Source organism: Panthera uncia (genome assembly GCF_023721935.1).
Source record: "Panthera uncia isolate 11264 chromosome C1 unlocalized genomic scaffold, Puncia_PCG_1.0 HiC_scaffold_3, whole genome shotgun sequence".
In the NCBI taxonomy this organism is placed as follows: domain Eukaryota; kingdom Metazoa; phylum Chordata; class Mammalia; order Carnivora; family Felidae; genus Panthera; species Panthera uncia.
In genome coordinates, this window is record NW_026057584.1 from 61,197,564 (window position 1) to 61,221,138 (window position 23,575).

Sequence of the window (23,575 nt, forward strand, 5' to 3'; positions counted from 1 at the left end):
CAATAACTGATGAACCTCTTTTGTCTTATTTAAAAAACAGATACAATATGCATTTAATTTCATTCAATAAATCAATTCCACTTAACTTACCATCTCTTAGAAAACTTGGGAGAGAGCCAACAAAAGACATGAAAAATTACATTAAAGATGTGTGACATACTTGAGAGTAACAAGTGCATACATGGCAATTAGGAGTTGTCATTTAAATGCACCACAAGAAGAAAAATAAAATTACTGTAATTTATTGCTGAATCTATGCTTGTCCAGTATAGCTATAATATTAGAAGTAGCCACAAAGTGCCACCTTCTGGTTTAAAACTGTGCAGCATTTCCTTTATTTCTTTTTAAATGCCATTTGATGGTGGACGTATAAAGCAACAGCAGCAGTTACAAAATGTTGTCTGAGTAATTCTGAGAGCTCTAAACAAAGATCTGTGAATAGGCTGAATAAAAAGATGTCCAATTCATAGTGCACACTGTGTAACTTTAACAAACATCTTTAGTTGGAATTTTCGTGTAAACCTTTAGAGATTGACTCACAGAAACCAAAAGTAAAATATCTGTTCCTTTCACAATTTAAGCGAGGTGGTCGGCATTCTCAAAAACGACTTACAAAATACAAGAAATGTTGCATGTGAGTACTAGGCATAAAATATTTCATTTTCTTACAGGAGGAGCAGCAGGGGGACAGGGAGCCTCGTGGATGCCCTGTCACCTTTCCCAAAGATGTGTACCCCCACGAATGGCAGTGGAAACCTGGCAGCAAGCCACTCTTAAATTCTTTTTGGTTGTTTTTAAAATACAAGCACTTTCTGACATTTCCCTCCCAGCCTATGAGCCCCACCCCGACTTGGCAGGATACAAGCCCACGTCCTCTTCCTTAGTTTTCCCCTTAGAATTATTTACAGGATGCCTACAGATACGGTACAAACTAGTATGAAATTAATGAGAGTTTGCATTTCCAGACACGCTCCTGTGGTTAGACAAAGCCCACCACACCAATTTCGAAGACCGGTTCAAAGTTAAGGTGACTCGGAGGCACTTGCATCCGTAACTGCAGAAGCAGGCTTCTCGCCGGCTGGGCTGGATTCGCAGACTCTGTCCTCAACAGTGGTGGGGGCCTTGGGAGTGGGGGGCGTCACATCCGCGGTGGGTGCGGAGGCAGCGTCTGCCTTTGCAGTGGTCGTGACAGGGTCGGAGGGTGGGCTCCCGGTGGGTGCGAGGGAGGGTAACAGCTCCCCTGAGCTCGCTGCAGAAGACACCTCTGGAACCAAAGGGAATGACGGGAGGAACTCGGATGGCATGGGGAGAGGTGCAATGCCAGGTAAGTTTCGGGGAGGCAAGGAAGGAAGAGGTGGCAAACCTAGGACAAAAACGGCACAGATCATACATCCTCCCGGCACTGAAAGAGCAGCTGTCATCATCACGTGACTGTTTTTATTTGCATTTCATTAGGGAAACTGAAGCCAAGGAGAGACACCACAAATCGCAACTTCTGCTTATCCTCAGGTGGAGGCCAGGACAGTTAGGGTTAAATATCCAATCCAAGACCAGCTGGCCAGAAGGAAAGGTTCCCGCCTTCCAGACTCCACAACCTCCATGTGACTCAGCCAGTTCAGAGAAGAAATGATTCTCCCCGTTAGGACAGGCAGAAGCCCACCTGGCAAGCAATGCGGCCACACTAGTGTTGGACGTAACTCCCCTTCAGTCAGGCAAGCCCCCAGCTGAGTCAGAGGGGCCCTCTGGACAGAAACAGGAAGAGGAGACGGGCCGGCCTGGGGAGGGAGGCGCTTGTCCTGTAGCCTCCTCCCTTAGCCTCACCTCACTGTAAGCACTCAGCCTCTGTTCAAGCCCTCTGATTGACTGGTAACCATTACGCTTGGTGGGCTCAATGTGAGGATTTCAAAATGGAGAATGAAGGAAAAGAGCGTTGCTTTTTTAAGAAACAAAGGAACGGCAGAAGGTACGATATATTCAGAGCAACCACCGGGCTGGTGAAAACCTCAATGCTCTTAGGGTCTGTCTGTTAAGTGGAGGAAAGGGCGGATGAAGCCAAGAATACAGGGCACAATAGAAAAAACAAAAGGAGTGGTAAGACAGGGTAAACATGAGGGTTTACTAGTCTTCCTTTTTTTTTTTTTAAACTACTGGGCGGAAAGTAAGTGCATCCATGAGGACAGGTGATGAATACATACAGATGGGGACGGCACAACGGGGACAGCTACGACCGAGACAGAAACACGACCATGCACACTCCCTGACATCACCAAGGGGCCTAGCTACTGAAATGAGCAACTAGCAGTCGCCTTGACATGCGGTCCTCTCAAAGTTGAAGGAGAGCTGGGTAATCATTAACTGGAAGAACAGACTTGTGGGCCACTCTGCTGCTTCATTTTCATCAGGGCATAAAATCTGAGCGTAAATACTTGGAGTATCTGCCAGCTTAACTATGTGTAGCTAAAGTCTCTCTCAGTTTTTATCATAAAAACATCTATTAGTAACAGAGAATACGTATCAAATAACAACAAACCCAGCCAGCTGAGCAAGGGTGACAGTTTCACAGCCCACGTTTCTGGTCTTGGCTACTCAAAACAAACACCGCTGGTGGCAGCTACCCAAACACGAGGAGTCCATTCACTTGCGCTGGGTGAATGCACACCTTCCCTCCAGTTCACTCAAAGCAGCACCACACTGCTGTTCTTTATTTCTACAACTGGCCTTTCTGGTATCTGGGCTGTCAGGGTGCAAGGAGAGGAAAATGGAAGAGAGGCGGCCAAGTAGAGGAGAATCACAAAAATATTCTTCCTCTTTCTTAAGCTTTTTAAATAAAAAAAATAATATTTATTTGAAGCAACTGAAATTTGTTCAACTGATCTGCCTTTTCCAGAAAAAACTGCAATAGAGGATCTGCTCTCCTGGGTAAAAGCTTTTTATTTAGACAGAGTCCTAGGAAGGCAAGATGGGCCACATACCCGCGTTCACCAGTTCTGGTAAGCTGACGCCTGGCATGACGTGTGGTGTAGGGAGGTTGAGGTTGGGGAGGGCGGGCAGGTTAGGTAGTCCTGCTGGTAAAGGCATCAGACCTAAAGAGAAGGCAGAGAGCAAATGATAAAATCACTTCCTCCGGGGAAAACATTCAATCCTCATGTTTTGAAAAAAATACTACCCACTTCAAATTGAGAACACCAGAAGTCCACTTACTGTGGGGCAGTTCTGTATCATAACATTCACAAAACAACAAAGCTCACTATGTGAAATGTCTTTCTGTACCTAAGTGATTAGATGGCTAAGTAGGTAAGGCTTAAAAGACACTCGAGTACCTCCAAACCCAAGAGCAAGAACGATGATGGCCTGAGTGTCGCGGGGAAGAGCTGATTTGTGTCAGCAAGTACGGTAGTAAACGGAATTAAATTTCTCTTTGAATGGCTGAGGTTCACAATCCTTCTGGCTTTTTAATTTTTTTCTGAAATAATTTCAGACTTACAGTTGCAAAAGTAGTTTATATAACTATAATATATATATATATATATATATATATATATATATATATATACCTTTCACTCAAATTCCCCACATGTCAACATTTTACCACATTTCTTTACCACTCTGTGTGTGTCTGTGTACACACTTGGTTAATCACTAAATATGTGTGTGCAATGACATCTTCAGTCATACAGTTAAAGGCTCTCATGATGCAAGTATATTTGATCCCTGAAATAATAGTGTTACTGCTAATAACACCGTTATCCCTGAAATAAGATTGTTATCTGATGGGTAAAGAAACTTGGTCTTCACTGGGAACAGTAAGAAATGAACACAAATCTAACTTCATGTTAAAGCTTCTAAAGAAGCTAATATGGAATGCTCTCTTTCAGCACAGAACTTTTGCATATTCCTTCTTCCTGCCTCACGCTGCACTGGAGGCATAGCTGGCTGAGGACAAGGAGCCTGGGGCTCAGAAGTTAACAGCTGGTGACTGACAGCTCACTGCTACTTACTCTCATTTATCACAAAGTTATAGCAAAGATAAAATGAGATGAAAAGACATAAAAAGTCACCACAGAGGTATACGGTTTTTCCCACTGTTTTTTTAAGGTGCACAATATTACTAACGCTATTATCACTACATACATCTCCAGTCTCCTGCTGCTTACCTGGTAATGTAGTAGCTGGATTCATTGGTGGCACAGAAGTGAGGGACTGGCTTACTTGTGGTGGCAATAATGGTACTGTTGGTACACCTAAAACAAAAACACGATCTTAAACAAAATTTCTAACAAATTCAGCTGACAAAGAACGAAGACACTTTATTAGGACAGTCTTCAGACCCCTTCCCTCACCACCACGGTAGGGTCTTCATTCCGTGGGACTCATTCAGGCCCGGCTTCTGGCTGCTTCACCGACTGTCTTAGCTGATCTACATACTCTGCCTATGGCCTTTAACAAAGACTGTTAGCAGAGTCTCGGCTAAGAGGGCGGGAGGCTCTGCAAACCCACCCCAGCTAAGCTCACTGCACAAGAATTTTATACCTGACATAAGGCTAGATTAGAAAACTGTTTTACAAATTCAGAAATGAGACTTGAGGATTCTAGTCAATCTCTACGGGGCTCCTGAACTAGAATGCCCCATAAACCTAGGGCTGCTGGCGGGGCGGGGGGGACCATGTGCCCTTTGAAACCATGAATGCTGGTCTGTGAAAGGGGAGAAGATGCAGATGGCCTGGAAGAGACAAGAGAGCATGTGGGCCTCCAGAGATGGAGAGAACGACCTGGCTTCCTGAATTTCCATTTCCTTTTGATCTACAGGCTCTGTGACACTCCTCTGAAGTCTTTTTACTGATGTTATTAGCTTGAGAAGGTTATGTTCTTCAAGTGCAAGTAACTCTTAGGATTCTACACAATAAAGGTTATCTATTAATGTCTACCACCTACTCATGCTAGAGGCTTTGCTGTTATCCAAACAATAGTGCACATGGAGTCCAGATTTTCTTACAGAAATGTGCTTAAATATGGTAGCAGGAATGAACTGTGCCTAAAAGCATGAAGCAACCCTTTTCATAGAATTACTTTTTCATGTATTTACTTTTCTGCAGAAATTGGAGGCATGTAAAAGAAGAAGAGGGTTCTTTGCTTCCATCAGATTCTCATGAAAGTTGGTTGACTACTACGTTTGTTCATTAATTCCAGCTTTTTGGGGGCACCTACGGTATCTATATATATGTTAGACATTGTTCTAGGCACTGAGGCACTCTACAACATAAAGAAATTAGAAATCACTACCTTCAGGATATAATCTAATAATGGACAGGAAAAGGGACACAGAGATTGAACAAGTAAAATAACCAACATGCAAAATGGTGGGAGTTCTCTGCAGAAAACTCAAGCAGGGGAGGGGACAAGAAATGTGAGGCATGAGGGAGGATAGCAAAAAAGTCACACTGATTAATGCTATTTCAAAACGATATATTCATTTTCTAAAATTTCATAATCCAAAAATTTTCAAATCTATACAGGAGTTTTCTTTTTTAAAGATACTTTTAATGTTTCTACAGTTACTGCTTGGGCTACTTTGCAGCAAATTACTTAAAAGCAAAGATGGGTAAGTAAATGCCTAACAAAAAGTGGGTTCTCACATGTCACACTGCAAGAATACTCAATTTTTTAATTGATTTATTCAGTGAAAATGTTGATTTCAGTCTCTTCTGAGTATTGCTTTATTTACATTTCTATCTTTTAATATTCAAGAAGCCATTTCTCCACAGCGTAATAAGGCCAGGGATCCCAGCACATGCTTTTAAGATAACACAAGTGTAACCATAATGTAGTGAGGGAAGATATGGTCTGCTCCCGTGGCAGTTACACCAACCCACCTTTACTAAGTCTATTCAGGAATAAACTAGAGGACCATCTGATGGAATGTAAGGAAAAAACCCACAATATAAAAACAAGATGCCAACACTGCTCAAGTGAAATAAACTTTAAATTGGATCCCAACTGGATCTATGACTTGATATTGATGACATTAATATTTAATTTCATCTAGGCAATGTTCTAAAACTGGATTGTGATGATGACTGCACAACTTCATAAATTTACTAAAAATCATTGAGATGTATGCATACAGTGAGTTAATCTTATGGTATACAAATTATATTGTAAAAAAGCTGGGGAAAAAAACAAGCAAATGGTAGGGGGTAGAGAGGTATATCACCATATTGAAAACTGGTGAAGCTGGGTGTTGGGGGTTCACAGTACCATACCATCTATTTTAGACTGTTTGAAATTTTTAATTATAAAAAGTTGAAATTTTAATGTTCATTTATTTTTGAAAGGGGGGGGGGAGGGTGGGGGGGGGGGGGAGAGGGAGAGAGAGAGAGAGAGAGAGAGAGAGAGAGAGAATATCCCAAGCAGTTTCTGTGCCATTAGCACGGAGCCTGATGCAGGGCTTGACCCCATGAACCATGAGATCATGGCCTGAGCCGAAATCAAGAGTTGGCTGCCCAATCAACTGTGCCACCCAGGTGCCCCCAAAAATTGAAATTTTAAATATATCTAGAAAAACACATCTTTGGGAAATAAAATGAAGACTCTGAAAAGGGCTGGGATTTGAACCAAAGGGACCAATTGCAGAAATAAACTGTTGAACTTAACTGCATCTTGGTGAATACATTCTAAGTCCGTTCCAGAACAGAGCCAAGTATGAACAAAATTTGAACACAAATATTAAAAGGAGCTCAAGAATAAAAGGTATTAATGAAATACAACTAAACTATGTCAGTATTTCTTTTGCTTCCTCAGTATTTAATTAAATAATATACTCTTGGTATTATCAAGAAACAAAACCAGAAAACAGGAGATTTTTAAAAAGGCAAGAGAAAAGTAAACTCTACCAACCTACCAAGCTAAGATCTATGTCATGTGATGAAGCAGTCTCACATCTAGGAATATAACCAAGAAAAATGAAGACATAGGTCCATGTAAAAACCTGTACACAAATGTTCTTGGCAGCATTATTCATAACAGCCAAAAAAGTAGAAACCACCTCAATGTCCCTCAACTGATTAATGGATAAACAAAATGTGGCATGTCCATACAAAAGAACATTATCTAGCCGTTAGAAAGGAAGTATTAATATATGATACAACATGAAGGAACCTTGAGAGCATTATTCTATGTGAAAGAAGCCAGTCACAGAAACCATGCATACTGCATGAAATGTCTATATTAGGAAAATCCACAGAAAGAAAGATTAGGAATTGTCTAGGCCCGAGGGGCTGGGGAAAAACAGTAAATGACAGACACAGGGTACAGGGTTTCTTCTGGCATAATGAAATGTTCTAAAATTGACTGACATGACGGTTGCACAACTTTGCACAAATATGCTGAAAAAAATCCCACTGAATTGTATACTTTCAAAGGGTGAATTGTATGGTATGTAAATTATATCTCAATAAAGCTGCTGGAATAAAAACTGAAACAAAAAATGACTCTATTAGGTAGAACGAGAAATACAGAAAAGGAGGAAGACATGTATGTGTCCCCTGAGCAAGACTGAACCCTCTAGGAAGAGAACGTTATCCTGCTCACTTCTGTTATCTCCAGTGTTTACTATCCAGGGGATACTGCAAATATTTGTTGAGGAAATAGAGCAAACAGAATTTAAAGGTACAGTCCTGACTCTACAACTTGTCTAAAATACACTGAGAAGTGGTTTAAATGCAGGACATATCTACAGTTTTCAAAGTACACTGGCATTAATTTTTAAAATCTATGGCTTGAGGCAGAAAAGAAGATCATGTAAAACAAAGTAAGTTGAAAAGAGAATAGATTTTTCTGCTCACCTGTACTGAGAACATTACTGACAGCTGGTGGAGTTGAGCTAATAGAAAGTCCAGACAGTCCCTGTTCAATTTCTGTAGTTCCTGGTGGTGACAAAGATGGAGGATTAACTGAGGACAGCTGGACCTGCCAAAAAAAAAAAAGAAAGAAAAACCACTCAGGTTTATTTCAAAGAAAATATATACACTGTCTCTCACGGGTCCTACATATATCGCTTTTTTTGTTTGTTTTGGTTTTTATTTAAATTCCAGTTAATATACAGTGTAATATTAAATTTCAGGTGTACAATATAGTCAATTTAACACTTCCATACAACATCTGGTGCTCATCACAAGTGCACGCCTTAAACCCCATCACCTACTTAACCCATCCTCCCACCCTTCTCCCCTCTGGTTACTGTCAGTTCTCTGTAGTTAAGAGTCTGTTTCTTGGTTTGCCTTTTTCCCTTTGCTCATTTGTTTTGTTTCTAACAGGTACCTTTTTTGATCATACTAGCTGTCAACGTTTTCACCTGGCACTTCTGCCTTCAGACACTCCTTCCTATTTTTGTTACATGTCAAGGACCACGTGCTATAAACATCTTCCCATCCGGTCACTTCCAGTCTCTTGACACATGGCATCTCCCCCATTACACACACTGTTCTAGCTACTCCCACCCTAGGAGGAGATTCTACTTTTTCCTCCTTCACAGATGCCCAAAACTCATTTTACTCCACCTTGAAAACACTGCTTTTCTCTTCTCTGAGTTCTCAGCCAGTTGTAACTTTCATCGTTCCCGGATGAAGTCAGCTCAAAGTCTTAATGCGGAATGGAGTCCTTAAAAGTTTCTCAAGATGTCTAACCCTTCAGTCCACCTCATCTTTTCTCATCAATGAATGAATGTGGCAGCCAGACCCCCACCTTCTGGGGTGGGGGAGGGATAAGTCTATATGGAGTCTATGGATGGGTGGATGGGTGGTTTCATCTCTGGATACTCCAACTTCCGCCAGCTCCAGTGCCCTCTAGCCCTTTTCCCTAGCTGCCATTTCACCTCTGGTCTTCCAGACTGCCCACAGAAGCTTATCTGGGGCAGAAACCAGAGATGAGGGGCAGCAGATTAACATGTAACTACATGGGCTCTGGCTGTCAGCCAATGGCAGGGGTGGGGAGTGAGGAAAGGTTACACTTCCCTGTAGCATTTTTTCTACTTTCTTTAGAACTGATGCTAGTGGTGGCAGCCCTTTCTTTCTTTATAGCTGTAGCATTTTCCTTCTGGATGTTTGGTTTTTATTTTGTCATGCAGACTGTCCTTGGAGGCTTTCATAGAAAGCATGCTAAAAGCCTGTAAGCCTGGGGCGCCTAGGTGACTCAGCTGGTTAAGAGTCCAAGTCTTGTGGTTGCGGTCATGACTGGAGTCTGTACTGACAGTGTGGAGACTGCTTGGGATTCTCTCTCCCTCTCTCTCTGCCCCTTCCCCACTCTCGCACTCACACTCTCAAAATAGATAAATAAACATTAAAAAAATAAATAAAAAATAAAAGCCTGTTAAGCCTGTACAAATACCTTATCCTTAAAAAGTCTTACTTTGATCTTGTAAGCATCCCCACACAGCATCTTGCTTTGTTTCTAGTTCAGTTTCTTGAAAGATTAAGCACCAGCTATCATTACCACCTTACCACCATTTGCCCTCCATCCTGTGACTTGATCTCTGCCTGCTGCTAGTCTCTGAAAGTGTCCTAGCCCAGGACATGTGTTTGTCACTCCTTCTCTAACCTGACTTCTCTTAATTTTTCTTGATGCTTTGTCCTCCCTTTGGATTTCTGTCTTCCCTTTGGACTTCCTCTGTTGGATCCCTGTTCTTTCCTGGATCCCCTTTCTGCCCATCCATTTAAATATTAGGAATGTTCAAGATTCTAACCTCAGTCCTCTGATCCACCAGGCCCAATCCCTCAATAATTTTTATCGCTGCTCATTAGGTTAAATTACCCTCTCTTTGCTGATGATTCCCAAATCTGTATGTCTAGTCTTGTCCTCGTTCCTGAAATCCAGATCCACAGGCTATCTATCTGGATATCCTACAGGAATTTCAAATTCAACATGGCCAACACTTAACTCCTCTCTTACCCTATCTCCATTACTGCTACTACCACACACACTGACACTTGACTCGTTTTAGCGAAAACTTTATACATCATCAGGTAGTAAAATTATCTCACCTCTGTAAATCCATCTTTAAGAGGAGTAATAGGTGTACCAGTCATCTGTCCAGGAAGAGAAATTTTCTTCCCTTCTTCAAATGGGCGTGTTGGTATTCGATGCAAATAACCATATCCAATGCCACATCCTAGGCTGTGAAAATATTTTTATTTCTTAAAGTTATTGTTATCAATCACAGCTTGCATTTCACTGAGGTTTGGAAATACAAAACCAAATTCCCATTCTTTTAAGTGTCATCCTATCAGAGGCCTCTTCTGACCACCCTTTAAAAAACAGCACCCCCCTTCACCAGACACTACCCTTACAGCTCCTTTATTTTTCTTCAAGCATTTATCCTCATCTGACACACTGCACATTTATTTATCTGCTGTCTCCCCCAATAAAATGTTAAGGTCCTTAAGAGCAGAGACCTCGTTTTGTTTACTGCCATAACAGTTCCTGACACATGGCAGACACTCAATAATTATTTGCTGAATGAATGACATACGGCCCTTTCCACCAAAGAGCTCCAAGTACTTCTGCCCGATGATGTCATTTACACAGTCCCTAGTTCTATTTCAGAGCCTGACACAAATCAATCCAAGTTAATCCAGAGTCCTAATTTATCCTCTCATTGCCACCAGAGGCATCTTTCTAGTAAGACATGATCACACTGCTTTTCAGTCTGCTGGCCTCCCAATATTCCTTTTCTCTTCTTCCCTTTGCAGAATTTCTTCTCCGCATTGTTGGCAGTGCTGGTGGGACTGTCAATCAGGGAGCCTAGTCCAACCCAAGGAGTGGCTCATAACCAAAGCCAGGCCAATCCACCTTTCTTTGCCCATGGCTGCAAATCTTGGGAGTGACAGAAAACAAAAACAGCTTCATCTCTTCAGTAGAATACTAATGAAAACTGCCAATTAGTCCTTCCTCTCTAAATCCCTAGCAGTGCTGAATTCTGTCCTTCCCACATCTGATTCTTTAAGCTGTTTCTTTGATTATCTGAGCAACTCCACAGCAATAAACCCATGTCTACTTAGGACAACGACAGTTAGTTTCTACTGTTTGGAACCAACAAACCCCCACTGGTACAGTATTTCTCAGTCCCACTACCCAAGGTATATCCAAATTCCTGACTGTGGGATTTAAGGCCCTTCACAATCAGATTCCAACTTAGGTTTCCATCATTATTACTTTTATTTCTTAAACTACTTGATACTTTCTGAGAAGTCCATGCACAGATATCTCTGCCTCTCCCCCGCCAATGCATCTTTTGTTTCTGTGTTTGAGCCCCCAACAAAAGCCGGGAGAGCAAGCAGTGGCCAACTTCCGCTCTTCCTAAGCCAAATCTGACTTTGCAATGATGCTTCTTATTGCAAAATTACCTCTTCCTTTGCTTACTTTTCGTCCCTTCTACCATCAAATCTGTAATTATCACTAAACTAGATCTCAGATTTAGAGGAAGAAAGTAAGATTAAATAATTTAGACTGACTGATCACAGCCTATCAGACATAGGTGCATTTTAAAACAAGGTGATTAATCAAAATAAGTGGTTGCAGAGAAAGCACTGAGGCCACAGTGAGCCCCTCTGCAAACTTACGGATAGCCCGAGACTGAAACTAAGAGAAATACGCCGGAACAAATGAAATTTGGTCAGTCTCTGAGGAAGGAATGAAACCCACAGGTACATATCTGCCAGATGAGGGCAAACTAAAAATGGTCTATATGCACCTGTCTAAAGCAATGGCTGATCAATGATACTAAACCATGTCACAAAGAAAAATGTCTTCCACAGAAAAGGAATAGTTGCCAGAGTCTAGAAAAGAAGGCTCCAAGAATGAGAATGTAGCAGTATTTAGTCTGCAGAATTAAACATTAAAGAATTAGTGATGTTCTTTGCTATTGGACTCCACCATGATTCCATGCTTACCGAGTACTCTTGTGATGCTAATCCGACCTGAGTATTCTAACTGGAGAAGAGACGCTTTTCTATTATAAACTAAAAGCCATTCTAATAAATACATCAGCTTCTCTACAAATTTAGTTTATATGAGGCAGTCCCTCTGAAATGAGTCAGTTTTGAATGCCTTGAGAAGATCATATTTCTGTGTGTTTACAAACCTGGACAAAAGATAATAACTTGATCAAGAATTGTCCCAGAAAGGCCAGATTCTTAAGGTGATACCTCTATCTATTTTCTCAAATTGCAAAAAGCTAGCATCCTGGTTGCAATATCTAGTCAGCTACAGAATCTCAGGTAGTGTGGGGAATGATTATGAACAAATAGGGGCTTTCTCTGCCTGTGTCAACTAGGTCATCCCCTTACCAGCAATTACTGAAACTTTTATAAAATATGTGTGAAAGTTTCCAAACCCTAGGCTTTCCTATAATTATGGCTTATGCTCAAAAATTCCTCAATTAAACAAGGCTTTCAAGATAATGAAAAACTTGTACAATTTAAACAACAGCTGAAAGACCTACAGAGGCAAAGTTAGGTCCACATGTTTTGCTTTGGCTTTTTGAAATTAGGAAACTGACTTGATGAACAGTCCCGAGAAACTGATTTTCTAGTTTGCTTCTCTGCGTGGCTTGATCCTCTTTCTAAATTGCTTCTTATAGTTGCTGCAATTTTGTCTAACTTTTGGCTAGTTTGTCCACTTCTGAAAGCCAACAGTTTTCCACAAAATGCTAAGGAATTTCCCCAGCAGCTAGACAAAGTTACAATTGTATTGTCCCATTGCTGGGGAAGGGAACTGGGAAAATAAAACTGAAAACTGTTTTATTAAAATACAAAACAAAACAAGGCTGTTCACTCTTAGATCAGTAAGGAAAAGGACACTACCTAAATATGTTCTTTAAAAAAATGGATTACTGAGGGGCACCTGGGTGGCTCAATCCGTTAAGCATCTGACTTCGGCTCAGGTCATGATCTCGCAGTTTGTGAGTTCGAGCCCCACGTCAGGCTCTGTGCCGACAGCTCAGAGCCTGGAGCCTGCTTCCGATTCTGTGTCTCCCTCTCTCTCTGCCCCTCCCCTGCTCATGCTCTGTCTCTCTCTGTCTCAAAAATAAATAAAACATTAAAAAAAAAAAATGGATTACTGAATTCGATATTCCAGGTCAGCTCTTTCCTTTTCTCAAGAAAAGTCTTATAATAAACCAGTAAGTTGTTTAAAAATAAAAGCAATCATGTTTACTGTAAGTTTATGCAATCATTACTTAGTCTAAAAGGTGATCTTACCTGCCTTCTCCACCCCATGCGGAATTTGGTGTAATAATCACTTCTCGACAGTTATCAGTGTCTGTATTATACACATAAAGTTTCAATGGTTTTGCTTCATGTGTTTCAATAAGGCTGAACAGATCTTCAGACTGCAAAAGCATCACAGGAAAGAAACATTTTTACATTACTGAACTTTAGAACAGTGGGTCAAACCTGGTTAATATCGGAATCACCTGGAAAACCTTTTTAAAAAGTACAGACTGTGGGCCCTGCCGCTAGACATAAAATTCATTCCTTAAAACCAATATTCCAAACAAGGTTTCAGATATTTTACCTAGCTCCTATGTGCAAGGTCTTATGTCCAGTTCTCTAAGACCTAGTCAGCAAGTTTAGCAAAACTCTTCTACACCCAAATTCTACATATTCTGCTTTTACTCTTCATTAGTAAGACCTGGTTACCTGGGCATCATATTTTTCCTCTCACTTTTTTTAGCAATATATACTTCCACTAGCTAACAGACAAGGAAAAGGATCTAATGCAGCTGAGCCAACTTTGATCCCTTAAAAAGAGGAAGAGAAAATGAAATCAATAACTAAAATGAACATTTGATTTAGTCTTGAAGTATGTAAGAGATTTCTGTATATCTCATACAAAATCTGTGCAACTGCCACACATATGTATTTTTCCTCACAGCTATACCTAGTAAGATACCTCCCAGATATTCTGTTTAACACCCTGTTGTGAAAGTTATCTTGATCAGCCAAGAACTAAATTTCAACTCTAAATGTGAAGTATGCAAATATACTTCTGAACTTAACATTAATGAGAATATACAACTTTCATTATTAACAAACACACTAATTACCTCATTCATGACTGTATCTGCTCCAATGATATAATCACTGTGAGGTCTAAGACCTGCCAGTGCTGCAGGAGAATTTGATTCTACTTCCTGGAATAGCACAAAAACACACCCCCAAATTAATGTACATAAAATAATCTTTCAAATTTTACAGTTTAGTCCTTAATTATAATGATTTAAAAACCCCTGTACTTCTGGGGCACCTGGGCAGCTCAGTCGGTTAAGTGTCTGACTTCAGGTCAGGTCACGATCTCATGGTCCGTGGGTTTGAGCCCTGTGTCAGGCTCTGTGCTGACAGCTCAGAGCCTGGAGCCTGCTTTGGATTCTGTGTCTCCCTCTCTCTCTGTCCCTCCCCCTCTAGCACTGTCTTTCTCTCTTAAAAATAAACGTTAAAAAAAAAAATTTAAAAACCTCTGTACTTCTATCTTGTTAGACATGTCAGAAACTATAGAATTATACATATTTAAATCTCTCAAACATAAAATCACATAATATTTAATAAATATTTAAAATATTTATTATTTTAGCTGTTTGTAGCTATCTGCTTTAACAATTCTTCTAATGGATAAATCAATAGAAAAATAGTTCTTAGGCACCTACATTTGCTGCTCTTCCTTTTTTTTTTTTTAATTTATTTTGAGAGAGTTCATGTGTGTGAGCAGGGGAGGGGCAGACAGAGAATCCCAAGCAGGCTCTGCACTGTCAGCATAAAGCCCAACGTGGGGCTCAATCTCACAAACTGTGAGATCATGACCTGAGCCAAAATCAAGAGTCGGATGCTCAACAGACTAAGCCACCCAGGCACCCTAAGTTTTACAAATTATTCCTAAGTTTAAAAAAATTATTAATCCATATTTTTAAAGCAATGAATTCCATTTTTCAGAAACTAAAAATAGCCTAATAATAATAATAATAATAATAGTAATAATACCTCTATAATCCAACCAAGCTGAAGACAGCACCTTTCTACAACATTTCTTAAATTTCAAGTAACAGCTCACACTTGATACCTACCAATACATGCCAAACGTTTTCATTTGCCCCATCAAAGCTGCAGAAACGAATGCTCACTCCCAACAAGCCCTGGCCACCCCACATGTTACTTGGTGTGACAGAGGTCTCTCGAAGCTCCAGTGTTTTACTACTGTAGATAAGCATTTTTACAGGTTTTTCAACATTTGCTTTCAGTAGATCCTTAAGAGTGTCATTGTCTTTATTCTGTGAACACATAGAAATATTTTTTCTTAATAAATAAAAAATGTTAACTATTTTAGCTTAAGCATCCTATGGCCCTACTGGAGTAGTATTAATAATCAACATCCAACAGGTAAAGCTTTCATTAACATTCAAATGCTCCTTGAAGTGAAAGAATGTCAAAAAATTAAGAACTCCTATGTTATCAACAACTTCTGACTTTTTTCTAATAGTTAACTACGGATTATGGATTTTGAAACCCAACATTATTTGAGGTGATCTAGAGCTTTAGTGATAAAAAACCAAAATACACCGGGGTGCCTGGGTGGCTCAGTTGGTTAACCGTCCAACTTCGGCTCAGATCGTGATCTCGCAGTTTGTGAGTTCGAGCCCCACATACAGCTTTGTGCTGACAGTTCAGAGCCTGGAGCCTGCTTTGGATTCTGTGGATTCTCTCTCTCAAAAATAAATAATAAACATTTAAAAAAATTGTTTTTAGTAAGAAAAATAAAAGAAAACCCAAAAAACAAAATACTTCTTAAGAAGTCATATTACTAACAAAATTGGTATGACTTTGATTTTAAAATCTAGAACATTTGCTGAGGTTGTAGTTTAATTTTGGACAGTACTCCTAAACATATGCTTTATTAATTTATTAGGAACTGGCAGGAGAGAAAAATGGAAGCAGTATGTTAAATATTTCATTACATAAATGAAAAAAGGCCATTATATAGGAGATGCTGATAATGAACAAAAAGTTGAAAGCCATTATGTAGGAGATGCTGATAATGAACAAAAACTGCTATGAAAAAATAAACCAACCAAGTAGCCATAGTCGTAAGAATTTCTGTTGCTGAAATTATCTAATTTTTTTTTCCTTAAGACTTTACTACAGGGAAACTGAAAGCAACTTATAAAAGGTGGTTTTAATTCTGTACTTTTGGAACATAATTATCTGGTTCCAATAATATTATTTATATATATCAAGGAATTCAGCTCCAAGAAAACTAAGTTATTTGAGAACGGGTCTTTACTAATCCACTTGTCAGTAACATACAGAAGTTTGACATTACTGAAAAAGCAAACTTTTTAATCCTAATTATTTCTTTCTGCTTAAAAAAATTAAATATTTAACATATAAAAGTCTCCAGGAATTTTATTCTCCTAAGATAGTCACTGAAGGGTGAGGTATATATAGTATTTTGTATTTGACATTTTCATGTTTACTAACATAATTTTTACAAACTGGTATCATAACTCCATTTAATGTTTGTAACTAATGAATAAACATCCACCCCAGATAATCTGAAAAATTCCAATTTCAAAAGGTTACAAAATACTATAGTCAAAACTACAAAAAGCTGAACTTACTAATCTCGAACCATTAATGGAAACAATAAAATCAAAGAATGGCTCCAGTCCAGCTCTATGTCCTGGGGAATTTTCTTGTACCTGTAAAAACAAAAGTGCCAAAAAAGAAAAATGCAAAGCTTAATTAAAAATTATGAGCTAAATTTTAATACCTATCTCTTTTCAGTAAAATTAAGATAATTTCACTGATAAGAGGTAAAACACACTAGTTCTCTCATTTCTCTTCCTCTCTCCCAGCTAATGCCCTTGTAGTTCCCTATATTCTACCTATTCTTTAAGTTCATCCCACACATGAGGTTCTTTCTCTATGGTCCTATTTCACTCTACCTTCTACTTTTGGGGGTTGGGGGCAACCTTCTCAGGTTGTAGCACAGGACATAGCAGACAGTTACTCATTACAACTGAGTGACAAATTCAAATTAATTTAGCAAGTATTTATTCCACGACTACTACTAGTAAGGCACCACTCAATTAACAAAACTTAATTAAACAAATTAATTAATTAATTAATTAATTAAATTAACAAAAATTAAAAAAAGGAACATAGCTACTATGTCAAGATATTTATAATCTATTAAGGAACAGACAAGAGGAAGGAGAGACAGAGGACACACAGTCCTCTAATAACTACAGAGGTTAAGGGCTATAATGGAGGTACAGAGTTCTAAGGAGAAGAGTAATTCTGACTGAAGAAGCTTCACAGGAAAAAAAAAAAGACATCCGAATTGTGCTTTAAAATAAATGGTTTTGGGGGAGCCTGGGTGGCTCAGTTGGTTAAGCGACCAACGCTCAGGTCATGATCTCACAGCTCATGGGTTCAAGTCCCGAGTCAGGCTCTGTGCTGATAGCTCAGAGCCTGGAGCCTGCTTCGGGTTCTGTTTCTCCTTCTCTCTGACCCTTCCCTGCCTGTGCTCTCTCAAAAATAAAAAAACATTTAAAAACTTTTTTAAGAATATACCACTTATAAAAAAAATAGAGGGTTTTAAAGTTGAGATAGGTAAGGGGATAAAAAGGACATCTGAAAGTTGAAATGAGTAAATATCCAGGAGTCTGAAAAAATGGGGATCATAATATAGTATAGCTAGACAACAGAATGGTGTGGGACAGAAATATAGAATTATAGATTTTGAAAATCACAAAACTTCTAATCCAGGGGATCTTAAACTGAGGTCTGTGTGGATAGCTTCAGGGAGCACTGCAGCTCCTGAAATTATATGCAACATTTTGTAGAAATCAGCAGTTTTCCGGGTATAAAGATCCATGGCTTTCATTAGATTCTCAAAGGGTTTCTCCAAATAAAGTGCTAAACCCACAGATTTTGTGCAATTCTTTTATTTGCAGGTGAAGAAACCATCCTGTGACTTGCCTATGGTCCTATAGTTGGCTCGTGGCAGAGGTTAAACTCAAAAGTATTATCTTATAACATTAGTCCAGTAAGGAGACTGGAAAAAAAGAGTGGAGCCAGACTTATACAGGACTTTAAATGGAAGATTAAGATTACTTAGATTCTCAACAATTCAAATGGTTAGTTAGCATACCAAACTTGAAATGGACTAAAATTATTAAATATTCTAAATTTACAGTAATAAAAATATTAGTAGCTGGCAATAGTAATATAGTATGACAAAACAGCAAAAAGTTAATACAATCCACTTTGTATTTCCTCTAAAATATTTTCATAATGTTTTAAGGACTTTTTATTCAGAGTGATATTATTTTATACTGTCAAAACTATCCTTTGAAAACGAGGTTTGCATGGATATTTGCAGGCCGATTATCTGTAACACTCCCAACAGTTCTAACAGTCAATAGTCAATTCTGAAGTTATGCAAATAATAGATGCACTCATTCATCCACACACAAATCTGCAGTTATCTATACAGTAACAAATTTTACTGCTTTCAAAATGGAACCCAGGAAGGAACCCAGAATATGTTCCTCTAATACCAGACTTCTTGGATTAAGGAAATTTAATCTTTGATTAATGATACATTCATTACTTTTTGGACTAATGTTACCTTTTTTTTTTTTTTTAACGTTTATTTATTTTTGGGACAGAGAGAGACAGAGCATGAACAGGGGAGGGGCAGAGAGAGAGGGAGACACAGAATCGGAAGCAGGCTCCAGGCTCTGAGCCATCAGCCCAGAGCCCGACGCGGGGCTCGAACTCACGGACCGTGAGATCGTGACCTGAGCTGAAGTCGGATGCTTAACCGACTGAGCCACCCAGGCGCCCCAAATGTTACCTTTTAGGTAAAACCAAATTATACTATCACTGCTTCTGAAGAAGTAAAACTAGGTCTTCTTCATTTGTCACAATACAAAAGTTGTCCATTATAAAGATGGCTCCATGTTTTAATTTACTAAAACCGTTTAATCTTGCTTTCTGTAAATTCTCTTGCAAATTTGGGACTACATCATTTTTGTAAATTAAACAAGTTGATTAAATATCAAAGGGTTTTATTATTTACAAGTGTTAGCTCTAATGAAAATAATCAGCACAAACTCATTTAGCTTCTTTATACTCAGTTTTCTTAAATGAAGGATATTTTATATTCTACATGTTACCAAGCAAAATGTCTAGAACTCGAAGTGGCAGACAGATTTCTCTTCAAAAGGCAACTCTGAAAGGAAAACAGTGGCAGTCTGGAGTTATTATGAGAAGAAAAGGGAGGTCAAGTCACAGCTAGCTGGGAAAGAGTCATGATCTACTAGGTGTGAAATGCCTATTAGGTGCCTAGCAATTAGGTGTGAAATGCCTCAAGTGTGAAAAGAGGATAATTAGCATAGACTCCTGGAGACCCTTTGCTGTGGCGTTTCTCACTTAATAAGGTCCTCATCTAATCCTCTAATTCTCTGAATCTGAATGTTTCCAAATGACTTTTTTTTCTAGAAACCAACCAGTCCATTGATCAATTTCAGACTTCTCCACTGAGGCTGCCAAAAGTTTATCTTTCAGTTAAAAAGGGACAAAGATAGTACTTTTGTAATGTCATCACCAACTTAGAAAGTTGATCCCACACACTGATGCTTATCATGCCACCCTCCAAGTATAAAGTTTTACCACTATTTGAAATGGAGTTCCTAATAACATTAGAACTATTCTTTCCCATTACTCAAAAGAAATTCAATAGCCAAATTTGAATTCTAAAATAAGTACACTTAAATAACCCTTTCTCTATTTTTCTATTTGCATTTGCTACAAACATCAATCTCCTCTGTTTCTAATGTACCTTGAAGTTAACTTCTTTCCTAAATTTATTTACATCATTAGTACCAGTACAATTCTGGCAACTAGGTATCTAACAGGAAGCCAACAGAGGGAGCCCTAGAAAATGCTCTCTTTGACCCTAATATACTTAAAGACAATTTCCTACATTTCATAGCATGCAAAACAAGATCTACAACACAGCAAATTAAACATCCACACAGGTTAAGTTTCTCTGGCAATACTATCCACTGACAAGAATCTCTTAGGCACCCAATCTGTCAGGCATCAGATTACCACTTCAATACTTCCTGCCCCCTAGAAGATCTCTCAATTATTGATTCACCTGCTTCCTTCAAACCACCTTAATTAAAAAAATGAATATATAAAACCCTGGATCCATCTATCCATCTATCTATCTGGTTCCATAGATCATTAGTATTTATTATTGGGCCAAATATTACAGCAATTTAAGATGAATAGGTTAAATTGGAAAGTTTATAGTTAAGATTTTGCAAGATTTTGAAAAAATGCACAATGTAAAGATAATGGAGTTCTAGAATCAGACTGACTTGATTTTGAGGCATGCTCTTACCTTATTAGCTGCGTGAACTTGGGAAAGATTATTTACCTTTCTGGGCCTCAGTCTTTCCATCCACAAGTAAAGGATAACATCATCTACTGTGCATGAATACTGTAGAGATTGAATGAGTTTATGAAATGCCTAGCTAAGACTCTGATATATGATAGGAGTCCTACAAATCTTTTTTTAATGATGTGCCTGGCATGTCTGATGCCTAAACAAATCTTTCTTTTTAAGTTAGTTAATTAATGTAAAATTAGTTTATATGTATATATGTATGTACGTATGTATTATGTAATCTCTATACCCAACCTGGAGCCTTAACTCAACCCCAAGATCAAGAGTCACATGCTCTTCCAACTGAGCCAGCCAGGCACCCCCGGTGGGAGAGGGGGGGGTTTCTACAAATCTTAAAGTCACCTTCCTAACTCTGCAATCACCACCTGAGGGCAAATCTTTACAACTAATGAATTCCTGGACACTACATGATTGTTCTAATTATGCATTAATCGTCTTTCTCCTCTTTAAAAAAGGAAAGGGAAAGAATTTGCAATAAATTTGTAATAAAACAAAAAACAAAATAAAAAAATAAAACCACAGAGGTAGAGTCAAAGGTAAAATGACAGAGCCTTCAGAGGAATACAAAGGAGAATATCTTTGAGATTTTCAAATATGAAAGACTTCTTAAACTGGATACAAAAAACACTAATCATAAACTAAAAAAATTAATGAATTATACTAAAACTACAAACTTCTGCTCATCAAAAGACATACTTAAGACAATGGAAAGATTTATTATACATCCAACAAAGGAGCTATATTCAGAACAAATTTAGAATTACTGCAAATGATTAAGAAAGAGACAGTAAAACCACAATGAGATACAACTTCACATCCACAAGACTGGCTAAAATAAAAAAGATACTAACAAAGGTTTGAAACAAACCCTCATATATTAGTGGTGGGAATATAAAATGGTGCAGTTGCTGTGGGAACAGTTTGGCAGATCCTCAAATGTTAAACAAAGAGTTACCATGTGACCCAGCAATTCCACTCCTAGATATATAAAAAAGAGAAATGAAAGCATGTCCACATAAAAACTTGTACACAAAATTCATAGCTGCATTATTCATAGCAGCCAGAAAGTGGAAACAACCCAATGTCCCATAACTGATGAATGAATAAACAAATGTGTTACACCCATAGAATGAAGTATTATCTGGCAATAAAAAGGAAGTATTCATGCTACAACATGAATGACCCTTGAAAACACTATGCTAAATCACAAAGACCACATATTGCATGATTCCATTTATATGAAATGTCCAAAACAGGCAAATCCACAGAAACAGAAAGTAGATTAGTGGTTGCCAGGGGCTGGGGGTAGGAGGAATGGGAAGTAGCTGCAATTGGGTATGGAGTTTCTTTCCGGGGGGAATAAAAAGGTTCTGGAATTAGATACTAGTGACGGTTGCACAACTCTGAATATACTAAAAAACCTGTGAACTGTATACTTTAAAAGGCCGAATTTAATGGCAGGTAAATTGTATCTCAATGAAGCTGCTAAAAAAAAATAATAACTTAATGGAGAAATGGGGAAAAGATTTTAGCAGACACTAAACAAAAAAGGGTACTGATGTGGCCAATAAATATGAAAATATGCTCAACTTCAATAGCTGCAAATTAAAACCACAATGTGATACCACCTGCCAGACCGGCGAAAATGAAAAAGATGGAAAATACTAAATGTTTGTGAGGATACAAAACAGCTGGAAACTTCAATTACTGCTGGTGGGAATGCAAATGAGCAAACTATTTGGCAATATCTGTTAATATTGAAATATTTGACCAAATATTGCACTGTTTAAAAATACCCAATAGAAATGGGTATACAGATGTTCTTCAAAAGACACACACAGTTGAATGTTCACAGCAGCACTATTTGTACTAGCCCCAGACTAAAAACTACATTAATTCCCATGAACAGCAGAACAGATAAATCAATCTTGATATAATCTCTCGATGGTATAAGGTAAATTAATAAAACAAAACCCACAACAATACACAAGATGGATATGTTTTACAAGTGGTATGTGAGCAAAAGAGGCCAGACACAAATGAGTACATATGATTCCATTTATATAAAGCTAAGAACAGGTCAAATTAATCTATGCTGTTAGAAATCAGGACAGCATTCACTCTGAGGGGGTTGGTGGGTAAGTCAGAGTGTGCCTGGAGAGGGATGGGATGCTGGTTACACGAGTATGTTGTCTGTGAAAATTCATCAAGCTTTACACTTATGTGCACTTTAAAAAGCTTTAACATATACTCCCCTCTATCCAAAAAGCAGAAATACAATTATTACAACCTAGGAACATACCAAATATTTCACCTACAAAGAACATACTTTGAAAGCCAGCAATTAAATCTCAACGGTCAGTTGAGTACAAAGCAGTCAGTACAAAGGCCACAAAATAACTTACTCTAATGCTCCCCTTTCAGAACATTTCAGGACCACTCTTAGATTCTATTTATATTTACGTGGTTTGGCTACCTGATTCCAAGCCACGAACAGAGTACTAACCAAACAAAAGAACTGAAAGAGATGCCACTGCCACTTGCTTACAGCAAAAAAATGACAGCTGGCAGAAAATGAGAATAAATAAAAATTTAAAAAATCAAAAACCAAAAGAAAAATAAAAAGTTGAGTGTTAACTTGTGCCACTTACCAAATTCTACCAAGTGAGTATAAACTGTGCGCTAACAAAAAAGGTGTAGTTGTGGTTGTGTCTTGTGGTAGGGAATACAAAAATTTAAAAAGGTCTCCACTATTAAGCTGCTTTTAGAACTTTTCGCAATTATAAAAATCTTCTGTATCGTGTGCTGTCCAATACAGTAGCCACTACCCACATGTGAAATGTGGCTTGTGTGACTCTGGAAGTGGGTTTTAAACTTCATTTAATTTAAATAATTTACATCCAAGTTTAAACAGCCATATGTGGCTAGAGACTACTGTACTGCACAGCCCAAGTCTAGGTGATAAGTACATGTATTCCAATACAGCACATGGACATCATCACAACAATTAAGATTAAAAAAATTTTTTAATATATGTACACCTATC

At 38.5% G+C, this 23,575-nt stretch overlaps 1 protein-coding gene across 1 annotated transcript in view; it reads right to left on the reverse strand.

Annotated features, from left to right (window-relative positions):
• Nucleotides 1–226: 226 nt before the first annotated feature.
• Nucleotides 227–23,575, reverse strand: part of GORASP2 (golgi reassembly stacking protein 2) — a 34,251-nt gene continuing 10,902 nt past the window's right edge. The window contains exons 2-10 of the mRNA XM_049616043.1: nt 16,661–16,741; nt 15,110–15,313; nt 14,099–14,185; nt 13,251–13,381; nt 10,035–10,167; nt 7,842–7,965; nt 4,155–4,241; nt 2,973–3,083; nt 227–1,363 (exon numbers count right to left, since the gene is read on the reverse strand). Coding sequence (XP_049472000.1) covers nt 1,023–1,363; nt 2,973–3,083; nt 4,155–4,241; nt 7,842–7,965; nt 10,035–10,167; nt 13,251–13,381; nt 14,099–14,185; nt 15,110–15,313; nt 16,661–16,741 — 1,299 coding nt within the window. The 3' untranslated portion in view covers nt 227–1,022. The remainder of the gene's footprint in view (nt 1,364–2,972; nt 3,084–4,154; nt 4,242–7,841; nt 7,966–10,034; nt 10,168–13,250; nt 13,382–14,098; nt 14,186–15,109; nt 15,314–16,660; nt 16,742–23,575) is intronic.